Source organism: Bufo gargarizans, chromosome 7 (assembly GCF_014858855.1).
Source record: "Bufo gargarizans isolate SCDJY-AF-19 chromosome 7, ASM1485885v1, whole genome shotgun sequence".
NCBI lineage: Eukaryota > Metazoa > Chordata > Amphibia > Anura > Bufonidae > Bufo > Bufo gargarizans.
Genome location: NC_058086.1, coordinates 60,706,817 through 60,726,243, shown reverse-complemented (window position 1 = coordinate 60,726,243; position 19,427 = coordinate 60,706,817). Strand labels below are relative to the sequence as shown.

General features: G+C 45.5%; 1 protein-coding gene across 2 annotated transcripts in view; it reads right to left on the bottom strand.

The window, feature by feature from the left end:
• LOC122944034 (histo-blood group ABO system transferase 2-like) overlaps positions 1–19,427 on the bottom strand; it is a 99,730-nt gene that overhangs the window by 19,956 nt on the left and 60,347 nt on the right. For both annotated transcript variants that reach the window (XM_044302235.1, XM_044302236.1), the window contains one exon: positions 1,947–2,642. In XM_044302235.1, the coding sequence (XP_044158170.1) occupies positions 1,958–2,642 (685 nt within the window). In that variant the 3' untranslated portion in view covers positions 1,947–1,957. The remainder of the gene's footprint in view (positions 1–1,946; positions 2,643–19,427) is intronic.

Below are 19,427 nucleotides of genomic sequence, written 5' to 3'. Positions count from 1 at the left end.
CCACCTGTTGTAAAACTACAACTCCCACAATTCCCCGCTGTAAGCTGATAGCTGTAGGCTGTTCGGGCATGCTGGGAGTTGTAGTTTTGCAACAGATGCAGGGCCGCAGGTTGAGCATGCCTGCTCTAAAAGGAAAAACACCCATCTATGAGTACAGAGCAGAGTACTGGTTGACTGGGGTATCTGTGGTACTTGTGGGGTATTTACTTACAGTTAATGCACCATGGGGAAAAGTATGGAAATCATTTCTCCTCCAGAAGGGAGGAAACTATCTCTTAACAGCTAAGGCTACTTTCCCACTGGCATTTTGGTTTCCGTTTGTGAGATCCGTTCAGGGCTCTCACAAGTGGTCTAAAACAGATCAGTTTTGCCCTAATGCATTCTGAAAGGAAAAGGATCCGCTCAGAATGCATCAGCCGCTTTGGTAAGTCAATGGGGACGGATCAGTTTTCTCTGACACAATCTGGCACAATAGAAAATGGATCCATCCCCCATTCACTTTCAATGGTGTTCAAGACGGATCCGTCTTGGCTATGTTAAAGATAATTCAAATGGATCCGTTCTGAACGGATGAAGACGGTTGTATTATCTGAACGGATCCGTCTGTGCAGATCCATGACGGATCCGCACCAAACGCAAGGGTGAAAGTAGCCTAAATCAGAGACTCCTCCAAAAGTAAAAGTCACCCATTTGTATGAAACATCTGCCTACAGATTATGACATCTTCCTTAAGCCTCTGGTTTGGCTGATATGAGATAGTTTTTCCCCATCTGGAGGAGAGACAATTTGCCTTTTTCAGCATTTTTCTCCATGCTGAGAACCAGTACATTTGTGGCACCTGAACCAGAAAACGTAACAACCTATTGACTTGACTGCATCATTTAACGGGGTTGTCCTCGATTGACTTGTTTTTAAATTCCAGCCCCTTCCCCCAGACCTGTGAAGAGAAGTATACTAACTGCTTCCCATCTTTCGGTTCCGACTCAGTGGATCCCAGGCTGTATTCACTGCACTTTGGTCGCCGCATATAAACTTCCAGCACAGATGGGGTCAAATGCCGGGTCACTGTTGAGGCAAGTTGTTGGGACGTGACCCTGTACAGTAAGTGCTGGAAACACACTGTACATGCAGGGACCAGAATGCAGGGAAAACAGACTGGGACCCATGGAACCAGAATCAAGCATTAAGGAGCAGGTAAGTATACTTCCTTTTACAGGTCTGGTGGTGTAGGGTGGAGTGTAAAGGGATTGACCCATGAAAAATATTCCACAGTTTTCAAACCAGCACCTAGATCTGAATACTTTTGTAATTACAGCAGAAAGGACACACACCCTGAGCTGCAGCAGAAAGGATAGGCCCCTGAGCTGCAGCAGAATGGACACAGCCCCTTAGCTGCCAGCTTGAGCTGGAGAGATCTCTGGATCCATGTGAGGTACAGGGCTGGTTCTAGCTTTGTGAGAAAGAGATTGTCATGTCCTATATGATGTATGATTTTAATTTTTACATTAATCATGGGATAACATAACCCCTTTAAAAAGCAAAACAGTCATGGAGAAGTCATCTAATGGCTTTGGCACTGTGTATACTACAGAAAAACTTCAGACACAACTGAAACAATGAAGAATGCCTAATGCAAGGCCTAAGAGGGTGGTACATGACTCAAAGGTTCGAAAAACACCAAAATGCATCACCCTCTCAGGCCAAACTAAAGAGAAAGTACATCAGTTCTGCCAGGAGTGTTCCTTTAACATCTGCATAATACTAAAGACATTTTACACAATGGTTATCTCCACTACAAGTACGATCAGTGCCAAAGTCCACCAATATCCAATGTCTCGGTTAGGACCGAGCCATATAACTCCACATAGCACATAAATATAAAGCAGGAACTGGTCCTAGATTCCTTACTGGAGGAAAACATTCCATTGAAGATATGACGTACTTACATAATAGCATTTTAGTTCCTCACTTCTTGGTGGTTTTTGTGCACTCCCAAGAACCTCTTCTTCTTGATGAATTCACCATTAGGTAGGTTAGTGGCCCAGAGGTATTCAGGTGAAAGTATCTTGGTGGGTTTATTGTAGACCAGATACCAGTTGAGATGAGATTCCTCCTGCCATGCGGCTTCAATATTTTTTTCCTTATCCTTAAAAATACCATTTTGGCAAGATACACTAAGTTTGTAAATTTCTTCTACTTTTCCACCATACAAAGCAGCCATGTAATAGAAGTCTCCAAGACTAGATGGTATACATGCTGCAGAAATTGGTCTACGCTCATAAGGAAATGCATTTGGTTCCGAAAGGAAATATCCTGGGTGGAGTGTCGCTACCAGGTCTCCGAGTATTTCCACTCCTACACGATCATTGAATACCATGTCAACATCAGCACATACCAGGTAGTCTATCTCCTTTGCCATATGCTCCTTAGTGAAGACTGTGAGGATTTCCATTCTTCTCATGGACACATCCTGCCAGCGTTGGTCAGCAACCACATGGTGAATTTGCAAGATGCGGCCATCGGCCAGTTTGGGTTTAACTACTTCATTGACCTTGTCGGTGAATATGTAGTATGTAACTTTGTGACCAACCATGAAGTAACGTTCTGCAGACTCCAAGAGTGGAAGAAGAAACTGGATGTACCTGAAACAAAATGCATAGACTTAACTATTACTTTAAGAGACGTCAAAGGGGTTGTCCTACAAATAATATTCTACATTTTTCAAACCAGCACTTGGATCTGTATACTTTTGTAATTGCATGTAATTAACAATTTTGCATAGTCCCTGAGATAGCCAATAAAATGTATTTGTATAGCGCCACTTGATGTTTGCTTCTGTGAGGTGGTCACACATGCTCAGTTCCATTTTTCAATTGCCACCTGCCCTAGCTACTGTTAGAACCTGTGACAGTTCTATGGTGAGAGCTGCAGCAGAAAGGACAAACCCCCTGAGAAAGGACACAACCCCTGAGCTGTGAGAGGGAGGGAACTGCAGCTGAAAGGACATGCCCCTGAGAAAGGACATACATAAAGCTTTTTCTATACTGTATGTTCTGTTTGGGCTACACAGAGGTTCAGAGGGTCCCAGTTTCAAATCCTGGACAACATCTGCATGGAGTTTGTATTCTCCCCGTGTTTGCGTGGATTTCCTCCGGGTTCTCCGGTTTCCTCCCACACTCCAAAGACATACTGATAGGGAGCTTAGATTGTGAGCTTCATTGGAGACAGTGAGCAGTGATAATGTCTGCACAGCACTGCGGAATATGTCAGCGCTATATAAGTCACTAAAATAAAAATAAATATTGGAGGAGTCATTGTTACCTGGGGGGGGGGGGGGGGGCACCACGGGGCTCAGTGTTAGATGGGTCATTATCACTAGTGTAGTACCACAGGGCTCAGTGTTGGAGGGGTCATTGTTACTAGTGTAGTACCACAGAGCTCAGTGTTGGAGGATTTATTGTCACTAGTGTAGTACCACAGGGCTCAGTGTTGAAGGGGTCATTGTCACTAGTGTAGTACCATAGGGCTCAGTGTTGGAGGGGTCATTGTTACTAGTGTAGTACCACAGAGCTCAGTGTTGGAGGATTTATTGTCACTAGTGTAGTACCACAGGGCTCAGTGTTAAAGGGGTCATTGTTACTAGTGTAGTACCACAGAGCTCAGTGTTGGAGGATTTATTGTCACTAGTGTAGTACCACAGGGCTCAGTGTTAAAGGGGTCATTGTTACTAGTGTAGTACAGCAGGGCTCAGTGTTGGAGGGGTCATTGTTACTACTATAGTTCCACAGGGCTCATTGTTGGAGGAGTCATTTTTACTAATGGGTTACAACAGGGTTTATTGTTGGAGGGGTCCAGGCTGGGACTGGGCCACAGGGCCCCTGAGTACTGGGGGGCCTAGTCTCCCACCTGCTACACAAGTGGCACATAACACAGTAGACTTACTGCACTACATACATACACTTAACAAAAAATATAAACGCAACACTTTTGGTTTTGCTAACATTTTCTACATACACAAAAGACCCATTACTCTCAAATATTGTTCACAAATCTGTCTAAATCTGTGTTAGTGAGCACTTCTCCTTTGCCAAGATAATCCATCCCACCTCACTGGTGTGGCATATCAAGGTGCCGATTAGACAGCATGACTATTGCACAGGTGTGCCTTAGACTGCCCACAATGGAAAGCCACTCTGAAATGTGCAGTTTGATCACACAGCACAATGCCACAGATTTTACAATGTTTGAGGGACTGTGCAATTGGCATGCTGACTGCAGGAATGTCTACCTGAGCTGTTGCCCATGCAATGAATGTTAATTTCTCTACCATAAGCTGTCTACAAAGGCGTTTTAGACAATTTGGCAGTTCATCCAACCGGCCTCACAACCGCAGACCACGTGTAACCACACCAGCCCAGGACCTCCACATCCAGCAGGTTCACCTCCATGATCGTCTGAGACCAGCCACCTGGACAGCTGCAGCAACAATCGGTTTGCATAACCAAAGAATTTCTGCACAAACTGTCAGAAACCGTCTCAGGGAAGCTCATCTACATGCTCGTCGTCCTCATCTGGGTCTGGACCTGACTGCAGTTCGTCGTCATAACCGACTTGAGTGGGCAAATGCTCACATTCGATGGCGTCTGGCACCTTGGAGAGGCGTTCTGTTCATGCATGTTCACTGTTCAGGGCAGATGGCAGACAGCGTGTGTGGCGTTGTGTGGTTGAGCGGTTTGCTGACGTCAAGGTTGTGGATCGAGTGGCCCATGGTGGCGGTGGGGTTATGGTATGGGCAGGTGTATGTTATGGACAACGAACACAGGTGCATTTTATTGTTGGCATTTTGAATGCACAGATACCGTGATGAGATCCTGAGGCCCATTGTTGTGCCATTCATCCACAACCATCACCTCATGATGCAGCATGATAATGCATGGCCCCATATTGCAAGGATCTGTACACAATTCCTGGAAGCTGAAAACATTCCAGTTCTTGCATGGCCAGCATACTCACCGGACATGTCACCCATTGAGCATGTTTGGGATGCTCTGGATCGGCGTATACAACAGCGTGTTCCAGTTCCTGCCAATATTCTGCAACTTCGCACAGCTATTGAAGAGGAGTGGACCAACATTCCACAGGCCACAACCAACAACCTGATCAACTCTATGCAACGGAGATGTGTTGCACTGTGTGAGGCAAATGGTGGCCACAACAGATACTGACTGGTTTTCTGCCCCCCCCCCCTTCCCCCCCAGTAAGGCAAAACTGTGCACATTTCAGAGTGGTCTTTTATTGTGGAAAGTCTAAGGGTACTTCCAACTAGCATTTTTCTTTTCCTGCATAGAGTTCCGTCCTAGGGGCTCTATACCGGAAAAGAACTGATCAGTTTTATACTAATGCATTCTGAATGGAGAGCAATCCGTTCAGGATGCATCAGGATGTCTTCAGTTTAATCTTTTTGACTTTTCAGGACGGAGATAATCCGCAGCATGCTGCAGTTTTATCTCAGGCCAAAAAAACTGAACACTTGCCTGAATGCCGGATCCCGCATTTTTTTCCATAGGAATGTATTAGTGCCGGATTCGGCATTCAAATTGCCGCATTGACGGATCCGGCAATTCGGTCTGCACATGCGCAGACCTGTAAAAATGTGAAAAAAAAAAAATACCAGATCTGTTTTGCCAAATGACACCGAAAAAACTGATCCGGTATTGCAATGCATTTTTGTGACTGATCAGGCATTTTCCAGAATGATCAGGATACTGATAAGTCTGAAAAATGCCTGATTAGTCAGAAAAAATGACATGCATTTGCATACAGTTTGCTGATCAGGCAATGGAACTTCCTGCCGGAATCAAACAACGCAAGTGTGAAAGTACCCTAAGGCACACCTGTGCAATATTCATGCTGTCTAATCAGCACCTTGATAAGCCACACCTGTGAGGTGGGATGGATTATCTCAGCAAAGGAGAAGTTGCTCACTAACACAGATTTAGACAGATTTGTGAACAATATTTGAGAGTAATGGGTCTTTTGTGTATGTCGAAAATGTTTCAGATCTTTGAGTTCAGCTCATGCAAAATGGGAGCAAAACCGAAAGTGTTGCGTTTATATTTTTGTTCAGTGTATATTCAATGTACAGCACCTCAACCACCCTATGTTTATATTTTAAAAAAACTTGATACATTATTTATTATATTTGAATGTGTCCGTACGGTGGGACCCCAAAATAAATTTTACTGGTGGGCCCTAGGGGTCAAATAAACCGCAGCACTCTCTTGTCTCTTTTGTATCCTTTATTCCATCAAATTCATGCGACGTTTCGACCAGAGCGGTCTTTTTCAAGCAACTGACAATAACTGACAATTACCAGGCTTAAATACCCTCCTTGTAGGAGAGGCTACCACACATGTCATAACAAATCACAACAATGTTAAAATTATACAGGGTAAGGCATCCTTTCAAATCAACAAATCAGCACTTACTTTAGAACGCCCGGTGGAATGCTGGTGGGATGTAGGGTCATCATATCCCAAGGTGTCACGCCGGTAAGTCAGCGTCTCCCTAGCTCCTGTGCGCTTGCGCAGGCGTGCCGGGACAGAATACGCGCATGCACACATTCGTGTGCGCGCCAAAAGCTTTAGTATATCGGCGTCCCTTGGTTGACAGTGCGCACGCGTGTCAGGGCGGAACTAGCGCATGCGCATATGCGCATTCATTGTGCGCAGAGGTGCCAGGACAGAGCTCGCACAGGTGCACCTGCTTACTGCTAGTCCATGGTCCTATTGCACAAGCGCTCAAGAAAGGGGCTCACGCAGGCGCACAAATACAGATCTGGCTAGCGCAATATTAGGCATCTAGGTAGCTCGACTATGTCATAGAACGGACAATAAGTAAGAAGACATACAGTGTTTTATAATAATATATAGTTACAATTTCTGGACACGACAATCTACAGTGCTGGGGGCCGGTTAAAGACTGACCTGTTTGTTAAACCCACAGGTAGGAATAACATGCTTTTATTTCAGAGTGACCATCCTGACTTCATGAAGGAGTCATTATGTAGTGTCCCACTAGGTAAATGTGGGCACTACACAAGGGTCAATTGGGCCACGTTGTTCCCCACTTTTTGTAGAACATGGTCATTGTATTTTATGTGATGTTTTTATGTGTATTTTCCCTGTTAACTCTTGTACCAGGCCTGTTAGGGGTAGTTCCTCCTCCTAGACAGTAGAGGGAGCTAGGGAACCCCTAGTATATATAGTCAGGTCCTGTTCAGGGAGGGGGAGTGTGTAGTCAGAAGTCAGTGTGGACTCTAGCTAAGGAGCAGCTTCTGACATGCAGGTAGATAGCCCAGGCTCCTAGCTTGCCACCAGGAGAAGGGTTTGCCTCCTGAGAAACCAAGTTCCCTTAAAGGTGCAGTGCAGAGCCAAGGTTTATTTCCAGCCAAACAGAGAGCTAAAGGGCAGAAGTATATTTCTACAGCAAGGAGACATATACCAGAGGAAGGTTTCCCTACCCAAGGATAAAGCCAGCAATAGGGCATACAGGCCTTGGAGTAAGCCAGACAGGATCTGAGGAAAAGTGCAGCCTGATCTGTAAGTGTTTTTGCCCTCTGAGTATCTTGCAAAGACTTTGCCTGTCATTATTGTAAAGCCTGCCGGTATACAACCTTTTTACATGTGGAACTAACCAAAGACTGTAAATAGTTGAACTGTTTCAGTAAAAGAAGTTTTGGTTCACTGCAACTTGTGTTCCTCAATTATTCCTACAATAAATCGGTGTGCCACCGTTACCGGCACTGGCGTCACGAACTTAAAGGGATCTTGCCACCGGCACATTAAACCTGCAACACCCAGGGCACCTCACCTACCATCCGGCCTGGTCCCTATACATAGAGAGTGCCCCAGAGGATCCATGTGCCAGCCTCTCCATCACTGCTGTACGTCTGCCCAGGGTATATAAAAGACGGTGAGTACTATAACCACCCTCGGTTAGTAACTACCCCTGTGACCTCACCATTCGCCTCACCCTGCAGGGCTGCGTACTGCAATTACCGTACAGCCAACTCTTGAGGGTAAAACGTATTATCACAGATGATGACAGATTAGAGCATCGCTTAGATGAAATGTGCCACAAGTTTTATGAGAGAGGGTATCTCAGAAGCATGGTCAATAAACATAAAGAGAGGGTGCAAAAATGTCAGAGAAAAGAGCTATTGGGCCCAAAACGGGTAACAGACAAGAAAAAGAGGATACCGTTCGTCTCTACACACACCACTCAGAGTAGACGCATTGCACAAGTTCTCAAATCTAACTGGCACATTCTAAAAGAAACGTTCCCGGGAATAGCAGAATTTCAATCAGCACCACTTTTGTCCTACAGAAGATCACAGAATCTGGGGGACAGATTAATAAGGGCTGACACTAGATATTACGAGGGACCTAGGATAAAAAAGAAAGGCTGCTACCCATGCTTGAGCTGCTGTAACTGTAATGGTATGCTTAAGGGAGATAGTTTGACTCACCCTAGAACTGGTAAAAGGTACCCTATTAAAAGATATTATACATGTAAGTCGGAGTACATAATATATATTCTGCAGTGCCCATGTGGGCTACTCTATGTGGGCGAAACAACACATGAGATGAGAAATAGACTAAACCAGCACCGTTACCAGATACGTAAATTGCTCTCAGGAGGAAAGAATGAGGATCCACAAAAAACGGAGACACCGGTACCAGAATTTTTTTTGAAGTTCAAGCATAATGTTGCACAACTTCGCTTCCGTATCATAGACGGTATACCCCCCCCAGAGAAGGGGAGGAGATAGGGAAAAGAAACTTAAGAGACTTGAGTTAAAATGGATTTTTGAACTCCAAACGCTCGAACCTAACGGTTTGAATAGGGACTTCAGAATTGGCACGCTCTACTGATCCAGAAGGAATATTGTGTTTTTCATACTGAGTACTACACAATGTCATTTAAAGTATTGTGCCTAACCGTTTGGTTATGATTATAGAGACTAATATATGTCTTTATTTTAACATATTGTACCCTGAGTGGACGTCTGGTGGGCAGGGTCACAGTGACAAAATTCTCCATTACAATCGTCTGGTTGGGCTTTGGTAGCTATAACATGACCACACAAGTGGACTATAATGACAATAAGGTGAGTGCTATTAGAACCATTACTAACTGGGTAATTTTGTTCTCTGTCTATACAGAACATAGGTATCAACAAGTGTATACACACCAATCCCCCGAGACAGCCTATTTACCTTATTGGCCATTAATTTTTTATTTATTTTTTTATCATTGTGCGATCTCACTATAGCTAGGTTATTTGGCTGGTGTGAATGGTAACCCCTTGAGGGAGTGGGGGACCCAGGGATGGGTCTCTTCACACTCCCCTTTTTTTGGATGAGGTCAGATGTACATGGTAAATCGCCTCCTCCTACTGGTTGGATGAAGAAGACATTTAACATACGCAATGGCGGTCGCTTGGAACAAAGGGATATCCCCCTCGTTCCCCGTGGGTGCCCCTGTCCTACTGTGACCATAAGCGTTGAATGGTTTTGGACTGGAAGGTAGTCGCACACTTTGTAGTGTGGCTCTGCCACTGCCCGTGTACATGTTTGACGGCCTCTCTGCTTAAGTGATACGCACATACACAATCGCCGGAGTTTTCTCCATATAACTAGTGGGACTGTCGGTGAGGGATGCACTAAGGTGAAATTTAAATTACCACTTTGTTGATGTTTACCTCTGCTATTTGACAAGCTAACTAAGTGTGTTGAGACAGACCATTGTCTAGTTGATAACGCCCCCAACTATATATTATTATAAAACACTATGTATATATATGTCTTCTTACTTATTGTCCGTTCTATGACATAGTCGAGCTACCTAGATGCCTAATATTGCGCTAGCCAGATCTGTATTTGTGCGCCTGCGTGAGCCCCTTTCTTGAGCGCTTGCACAATAGGACCATGGATTAGCAGTAAGAAGTTGCGCCAGCGCAAGCTCTGTCCTGGCACGTCTGCGCACAATGAACGCGCATATGCGCATGCGCTAGTTTCGCCCTGGCAATGCTTATTCTGTCCCGGCACACCTGCGCAAGTGCACAGGAGCTAGGGAGACGCTGACTTACCGGAGTGACACCTCGGGATATGATGACCCTATATCCCACCAGCATTCCACCGGGCGTTCTAAAGTAAGTGCTGATTTGTTGATTTGAAAGGATGCTTTACCCTGTATAATTTTAACATTGTTGTGATTTGTTATGACATGTGTGGTAGCCTCTCCTACAAGGAGGATATTTAAGCCTGGTAAGGAGTCATTGTCAGTTGCTTGAAAAAGACCGTTCTGGTCGAAACGTTGCATGAATTTGATGGAATAAAGGATACAAAAAGAGACAAGAGTGCTGCGGTTTCTTTGACCCCTAGATGCCTGCTTGGAGGGACGCTACGGACTGGCGTCTAGCACCGCGTGCACCACCACATATAAGGCCACTATGCCCCTATGTGCTGCTACTCCTACTCTACCGTTATACTGGTGGGCCCTAGGCACCCCAGTCCATTACTGGAGGGGTCATTGTCACTAGTGTAGTACCACAGGGTTCAGTGTTGGAGGGGTGCACCTCCAATGAGGCTAGGTGAGGCAATCTCTTCAGGCAGCACCAGGAATGGGCAAGAGGGGGGAGACAGAAGAGCCATGGGCAATGAGCGCTTTCATTGTGGCAAAGGGGTTAAGTTAAGAAATTGGCCTGGGAGAGTTTTCGCCTCAGGCAGCAGAAAGGCTAGGTGCACCCCTGTCATTGTCACTAGTGTAGTACCACAGGGCTCATTGTTGGAGGTGTCATTGTCACAAGTGTAGTACCACAGGGCTCAGTGTTGGAGGTGTCATTATCACTAGTGTAGTACCACAGGGCTCATTGTTGGAGGTGTCATTGTCACTAGTGTAGTACCACAGGGCTCATTGTTGGAGGTGTCATTGTCACAAGTGTAGTACCACAGGGCTCAGTGTTGGAGGTGTCATTGTCACTAGTGTAGTACCACAGGGCTCAGTGTTGGAGGTGTCATTGTCACAAGTGTAGTACCACAGGGCTCAGTGTTGGAGGTGTCATTGTCACTAGTGTAGTACCACAGGGCTCAGTGTTGGAGGTGTCATTGTCACTAGTGTAGTACCACAGGGCTCAGTGTTGGAGGTGTCATTGTCACAAGTGTAGTACCACAGGGCTCAGTGTTGGAGGTGTCATTATCATTAGTGTAGAACCACAGGGCTCATTGTTGGAGGTGTCATTGTCACTAGTGTAGTACCACAGGGCTCATTGTTGGAGGTGTCATTGTCACAAGTGTAGTACCACAGGGCTCAGTGTTGGAGGTGTCATTGTCACTAGTGTAGTACCACAGGGCTCAGTGTTGGAGGTGTCATTGTCACAAGTGTAGTACCACAGGGCTCAGTGTTGGAGGTGTCATTGTCACAAGTGTAGTACCACAGGGCTCAGTGTTGGAGGTGTCATTATCATTAGTGTAGTACCACAGGGCTCATTGTTGGAGGTGTCATTGTCACTAGTGTAGTACCACAGGGCTCATTGTTGGAGGTGTCATTGTCACTAGTGTAGTACCACAGGGCTCAGTGTTGGAGGTGTCATTGTCACTAGTGTAGTACCACAGGGCTTAGTGTTGGAGGTGTCATTGTCACAAGTGTAGTACCACAGGGCTCAGTGTTGGAGGTGTCATTGTCACTAGTGTAGTACCACAGGGCTCAGTGTTGGAGGTGTCATTGTCACTAGTGTAGTACCACAGGGCTTAGTGTTGGAGGGTCATTGGCTGAGCAGCTGTTCGAAGAAAAGGAAATGCTCCATGCGAGCGCTGTTTCCTATTCATTACACTGCATTTTGTCTCAGAAGTGTAGGTTAATCACAAATACCTGAGGATAGGTCATCAATATATACTGCCTGCACAACCCCTTTAAGTTGTAATAATTCATGGGAGGACTGCTCATAAACATCAATTTGTTGCACCCTCCGGCAGCACAGAGGGAATCAAGACCAGTACTTAAAACGTTGGTCTTGATAACTGGTACCACAGTATTTTTAGTGTCCTAAATATCTGGATATGAGTAGTAGTGCTCTTATTCTTTATATATATATATATATATATATATATATATACATATATATATTGTGGGATTTTGCTCTGGTAGATAGGGTATGCGGGCGCAGTACAGAGGCAAAATACAAGTTCTTAATCTTAACTCAAAATATCAGTGTTCACACTTGAGCCAATTGCACAAAACAGCACATAACTTTGCAGTCTTGGTGTTAATTCACACACAATGGAAAGTTCATATAACACAAGTCACCTTGCTGGCAGTTCTGCCTCCAGTAGTCCACAGCAGGCTTTAGGGGGCCTGTTACCCCAGCGTGCGGCTTTCAGCCCTCCAGCACGGCACAAAGCCTCAGATCCCAAAAAACAGAGACATCTCTGCTGAGCCCAGTTGCCTATTTAAGGACAGCCAGGTGCGGCCAAAACCCCGACAGGCACTTAAACTCCGTTCCAGCCGCACATGCTAGGAGGAAAATACCTGCCTTGCCAGACAAAACCCCTCACTGTGTCACAAAATATATAAAGCTGAGTGTATGTGTGTATGTCCGCTAATGGAATCTGCACCGTCGCATTTACAATCACAAAATTGGCACACAGATACATCAGGTGTCCGGGAAGGTTTTAGAGCAGCTCTCTAGGACATACCGTTCCCGAGATATTCCCCAAAAATGCATTAGGCAATAAAAGCTTGGTCACATGACCCTTATCAGCCAATAGAAGCTCTAAGGTCTTTCAGCCTCCACATACAGTTTTACTTCAGGTTTCCATAACAATATTTTAATATTATTAAAAGTGAAGTTTTAGAATTATTGGTAATTCTGTGATACCCCTTCCATAACAACCCAGCCATTTATTTTCACTGCTGTAGATGAGTTTTAAAGGAAATCTGTCACTAGGATAATCGCTATTGAACCTTATTTCAAGATGTGCCTTTGTTCCAGCAATAGATGTTTTTATACTCTGAAAATCCACTTAATTTGTAATGCAAATGAGCCAGTAAAGCGCCCAGAGGGGCATCACTCTTGCAGGAAGGAGCCCAGACACACCCCCTGCCACAATGTGTTCACTTTCAAAATACTTAAAACCCCGCCCCCAGGTCCTGCTAAGCCACGCCCCTGATCTGGTTAGGCAACTCCCACTCCTGCGCCAACAGGGATTGAAAAAATGAAGGCAAAAATCTACTTCTGTCAGCTGAAGGGGTGTGAGGGAGGGTGACCTTCTCCCTGCAGCTCAAACTCAGACAGTACAGTGCTGCTGTCTTAGAGTGAGCTGTTCAAAAGAACATGCCCCCCCGATCCAGTAAAGGCCACTGTTAAGTGGGCGGGCACCTGTGGAGGTCACTGTTAAGGGGGTGGTATGCTGGGAAAGTCACTGTTAAAGGGGAAGGCTACTGTAAAGGTCTAAGTTAAGGGGGTGGGCTGCTGTGGCGGTCCAATTTTGCAGGACGGGGCACTGTGTGTGGGGGAGGGGGTCAGTGTTAAGGGGTGGGGGGCTGTGGAGGTCACTGTTTTGTTGGCAGGGTGCTGTAGATGTCACTGTTATGGTGGATAGTGTTGATATCTTTTAATGACACATACAGACATTAAATTAAATAGATTAAATATACCCGAGCGAAGCCGGGTCCTTCAGCTAATATATATATATATATATATATATATATATATACACACTGTGCAGATATTTAGGACACTGGCGCCATCTCCTATATACAGAATAAGCAGATGTTGACACAAATACACACACATACTTATTTACTTACAGGCTGCAGGTTCTCCAGTCTCCTCTTCCTCCTCAGCAAAGTTCCTTTAGCCTACCATTACTTTATTCCAAAGGTCCTTCATACTCTGGTATGTACACCTGTGCCTAGGAGTCATTGTACAATAATCAGACACAGATGTCTGCAGGAGCCTTGCAGGAATCCTAGCACAGCGCCGCCTGAGGCCACCGCCTCACATTGCCTAATTAGAGATACACCGCTGGATACAGCTGGTATATGAGGTATAAATGTAAGGTTATAGACGTGGAAAGGGAAAATAAAGTAGTAGTACATACTAGTACATACTAAATGGGAAAAAAACGGAATATAGCAGCCCTCTCATAGCACTAGATGCAAAGACTATACATAAAAAAGAATACCCCAACTCTGAAGTTCTTAGCAAATATAATTTGATCAAAAGATCGTGCCCACCTACCTGGCAAGGTGACCTCAGTCCAAGCAAAAACGTACTCTATTTAATACCTAGCTCTATGCCAGTGGGCAGGAGAGCAGAACCTACACATATACTGTGTTGCTACTTCTTACCTCTGTGTGCATTTAAATGGGAAACCATTGGGTAAAACTGACATGGGCTAAACTTAAAGGGGTTGTGCAAAGTTTTCAATGTACCTCCTATCCACTGGATGGGGGATAACAGATTGGTGAGGGTCCAACCACTAGAACCTCCACAAATCCCCAAAAGAGGAGGCCCTTTCCACCGTCCTGATGGAGCAGCAAGCCAAGTGCCGTAGTCTGCCATCTCCAGCAGTGCCATAGAGAATAAATAGAGCAACAGGGCACTTGTATGGCGTGCAGCTCCATCAGAATGAGGGAACAGGACCCCCATTTTCGAGATGGGTAAGGGTCCCAGTGGTTGAACACACATTGATTGGTTAGTTATCCCCTATACAAATGTGTTAGATGCCACAAATCTATTAGAATGATGTCCATTATCTCTATAGGCTAAATCCATATTATACTTCACCTCTACTCTAAGCTCCACATACTGTAGTTTAAGAACTATAGTAAAGTATAGTAAAGTATAAGCTGTGAACAGGTGAGCTCTTTGCACCTGTTCACATTATCCGGTGCTGGACGGTGGACGTCGCTGCTTTTGTGCTGTGCTGGTGAAGTGATGGGGCCCAGGGCCTAGGTGGCTTTGCCGCACAGTGAGGGCGCTGTGTGGCTGCTGGGTCCCATTGCCTGCTGGAGCGGTGTGGGGGCACGATAGTCACCGCACAGTGCCGGGCAAAAGTTAGAGTAGGTCCCCACTTGAAGAGGCAACCTTGTCGTGGTAAGTGGGCCTATGCTCTTTGATCAAACTGTATACTAATGCCTCCTAATAGTGCATAGCAATAGATTGATAATAGTGCTGTATAGCCATGTTTTATCATGCTGTAATTTAAAACAGTTGTCATATCAAGAGCATAGTAATGAGGATGTGCGATTTAGATTCTCTCTCACATATTGAATATAGTAAAGTATAGAGATGGCCTTGCGGTTTGCCCGGCGGTCGTTTTGCGGCGAACTTTGCTGGTTTGCTATTCGCCGAACGGGCAAACATATGGCGACATTTGCATCCGCCATATTCTTTTACATTGTGAAGAACTTTGACCCATGACACATCCATCAGGTGGTACAGGACAGCCAATTGAGACGTTTCAGCACATGGACGTACCCCCTACCTTATAAATAAACCCGATCTGGCCGCCATTTTACATTCAGTGTTTTGCCAGTGTAGGGAGAGGTTGCTGTGTGGAGCAGGGACAGACTGTTAGGGACACAAATCGATAGCTAATAGGGCCACAAAAGTCCTTTTAAGGACTGGTATAGGTGTGACATACTGAGGGGTGTAATATACTTTTATATACCGTATTTTCTACCCCATAAGACTCACCCCCCCCCCCAAATGGGGGGAAAATGCCCCTGCGTCTTATGGGGCGAATGCTGACAGTTTTACATCGCAGGCTGCGATGTACGAGCGAGCGGGGAGGGGCTGGGGGCTGGCAATAGCTGCGGGGCGGTGCAGTCACTGTACTCCGGCCCCGCCGCTCCAGTGCTGCACTATACAAATATAAAATGTCTTATCCTAATATTACCGTACATCCTAACAACTTCTGTAGAATGCAGGCAGGCAGACCGGGTGGGCGGCAGCGTAACTCCCTGATGTCACGTGCCTGCGCCGCCTACTTAATGAATGAAGCAGGCGGCGCAGGCAAGTGACGTCAGTGAGTGACGCGGCGGCCGCCCGGCCTGTCTGCATTGTACAGAAGCTGTTAGGATGTACGGTAATATTAGGAGTGGGGGGGCATGTATAATCACTTTTAATTGAATAAGACATTTTATATTTGTATACTGGAGTGGCAAGGGGGGGGGGGGATCTGTGGATGACAGTTTTATGGAAAACATCCGTGGATGGCACTGTTATGGGCTGGGGAGTCTGTGGATGGCACTGTTATGGGCTGTGGGGTCTGTGGATGGCACATATCCCCCATAACAGTGCCACCCACAGATCCCCCCTGTAACAGTGCCAGCCACAGATCCCCCCTGTAACAGTGCCAGCCACAGATCCCCCCATAACAGTGTCCATCATCCACAGATCCCCCCATAACAATGTCTGTCATCCACAGATCCCCCATAACAGTGTCTGTCATCCACAGATCCCCCCATAACAGTGTCTGTCATCCACAGATCCCCCCATAACAGTGTCTGTCATCCACAGATCCCCCCAAAACAGTGCGTCATCCACAGATCTCCCCATAACAGTGTCTGTAATGAATATTCTTTACGTTCCCCCTTATTTGTACCCCTTGTACAAGACTTCAGTATTCAGCTTGATTTGATCCTTATCTAGTGCCAGAGAAACTATGACACAAGACACACTACAAGGGGTTAACTGGAGGGAAGTAGCGGTTAGGGGTAGGGGAGGAGCTGGAGGTTTATAAGGGTGGCGCCAAGGGCTATCGGGCGCCATCTTTTGTTGGAACAAGCTCCCACCCACCCCCCCTTTTTGTTTGCGGAAGGTCGATTCTGTTTGTCACGGCAGTTGGGCGGTAGGAGATCCTGGAAGCTGGGCTAGGACTTGGTGTTTTGTGGATGGGAGGGCCTCACTTGGTGGGGCTGGACTCCCAGGTTTTGGTAATCGGTTGGTTTAAGGGGGATACAGCACTCGGGGGTCTCCGAGCTGGTGTGGTGCGGCTGGAGGCAAGTTGTATTTACCCGGGTGTTTTGGTGCACTTGTTTTAAAGTGAATCTAGGGCTTCATGTTTATGATGTTTTTGATGTTATGTTTGTATTAATAAAAGGCTGCTGTGGCCATTTAATTCCAATATTTGCCTCAGAGTCTTTATTGGAGGGTGATGGGGTGGGGGAGGTTGGTAGTTACAGGTGAATTAGGGTGGGGAGGACCCGAGGGAACTTCCCCAATAACCTTATCATGTGCAGTTCAAAGTCACTCTGCATCTTTATTGATCTCATGAGACATACCGTATATTCCGGCGTATAAGACGACTGGGCGTATAAGACGACCCCAACTTTTCCAGTTGAAATATAGGGTTTGGGCTATACTCGCCGTATAAGACTACCCCTCCAACAACATTTACTTTGGCATCAAGATCTGCAGGTAATTGTTGTGCAATTTTCGTCTTTTGCCTCAGTACCATACTATGCCTTTCCAAGAATCTAGTACACCAGGATACAGTGGCCTTAAATCTGTTGCTGTGATCTGGGTTAGATTTGGCTCACTGAAGTGCAAACAAACGTATTTTATTTTGTGTCACTACATAACCGTTTTGGCGATGCTCATTCACCATGTCTGCTACATGTTTTTCGAGTTCTGGCCAATGTGGGGTGCCTCTCCTTAATGCACACTTACCCCTTGGCATACTCTTTAATGCTTTTAATTTGCTTTCCAGTCGCAAACCATCTTTTCTGTTACTCCATATTGTCTTGCAGCAGCGCAGTTATTATGTTCCATGGCAAAGTTTACAACTTTAATTTTGAACCTGGCTTCATATTTCTTTCTTCTTGCTGGTAGAGCCATGATGGGGTCTTGACTGTTAGCCATTTGTATACTGTACTGTATGTACTGGTGCTATACTGTATGAACCGATGCAGATACTGGTGCTGTACTGTATGTACAGGTACAGATACTGGTGTTGTACTGTATTCACCACCACATGTATCTGCTCCCCAGATAGACTCTGTTTTTTCACCACAGATAAGATGCACACCAAACTTCATTAGAGATCCGCCAACATTAGAATTGGCTGAAGTGCAGATGCGCCTGCTCCCCCCTGCCTTCCCTCAGAATCGCCAATCCAACCCAGTATACAACAACCAGCCAATCACAGCAAGCGATGTACCGGTATTTTCTGTGCACACTGCATACAAAGCCTGCTTGGATTGGGTGGGTCAGCTCTCCCTGCCTGCCCAGCCCTCCCTGTCTTCAAGACGATCTGAGCGGTAGTACGCAATGTGATACTGCCGGCATGAGAAAACCACTGTGAGCAGGAAGAGGGGGCTGCTTCAGGAGCTGCTGGCCGGGATGCAGCGCACGGTGGCTCAGCTAGAGGGCGCCTGTCCCTGAAGCTGGAGAAGGACAGCTTCTCCAGTCTTGCTAGGAAGTAAGTTTCAGCACGCTGTATACCGGCATATGAGACGACACCCGGCGTATAAGACGACACCCGACTTTTGAGAAGATTTTCATGTGTTAAAAAGTAGTCTTATACGCAGGAATATACAGTATATAGTCCTAAATGACATGATGTTTAAGTTAACCAGTAACACGCGTCTGAGTCCAAGGCTATATATGATATGTGAGCAAAAAGCACTTCTTAGTAGTTTTCCAAGAACTTTCCCCCCTATGTGTTCCTGTGTGCATGTATAGATAGTGATGGCATATAAGCTTATATAAAAAATAGGCTTTGGACTGTAATAGAATCCTTCAGTGTCATCCACAGATCCCCCATAATAGTGCCATCCACAGACCACCATTAGTTCCAAACCCACCAAAAGCAAAGCTTTTGTTTAAAAATTTTTTTTTCTTATTTTCCTCCCCAAAAACCTAGGTACGTCTTATAGGGCGAAAAATACGGTACTCTCTAACATAGAAAGTATATTATAGTGCAATTGTATTGTGCAGCATTTGTGTGCGGTTCTGCTGCAATACTGCAGCTACACAGAGTGCCAAACGCTATTGGAACAAATAATTTCTACTGGTGTGATTTACCAGTTGCCTCCCCAAAAAATTGATTGAGGCAGGTGTGTTATATACCAATAATATACTTTCTATATAGTGCATTTAAGTAGTGCAGCATTTGTCTGTGGTTTTGCTGCCTTTCCGCATCTACACAGAGTGACAAACGCCATTGAAACAAATAATTTCTACTGGTGTGATATACCAGTTGCCCCCTAAAAAACTGATTGAGGCAGGGGTGTTATATACCTATAATATAATTTATATATAGTGCATTTGTATTGTGCAGCATTTGTGTGCGGTTCTGTTGCGATACCGCAGCTATACTAGGTGACAAACGCTATTGGAACAACTAATTGCA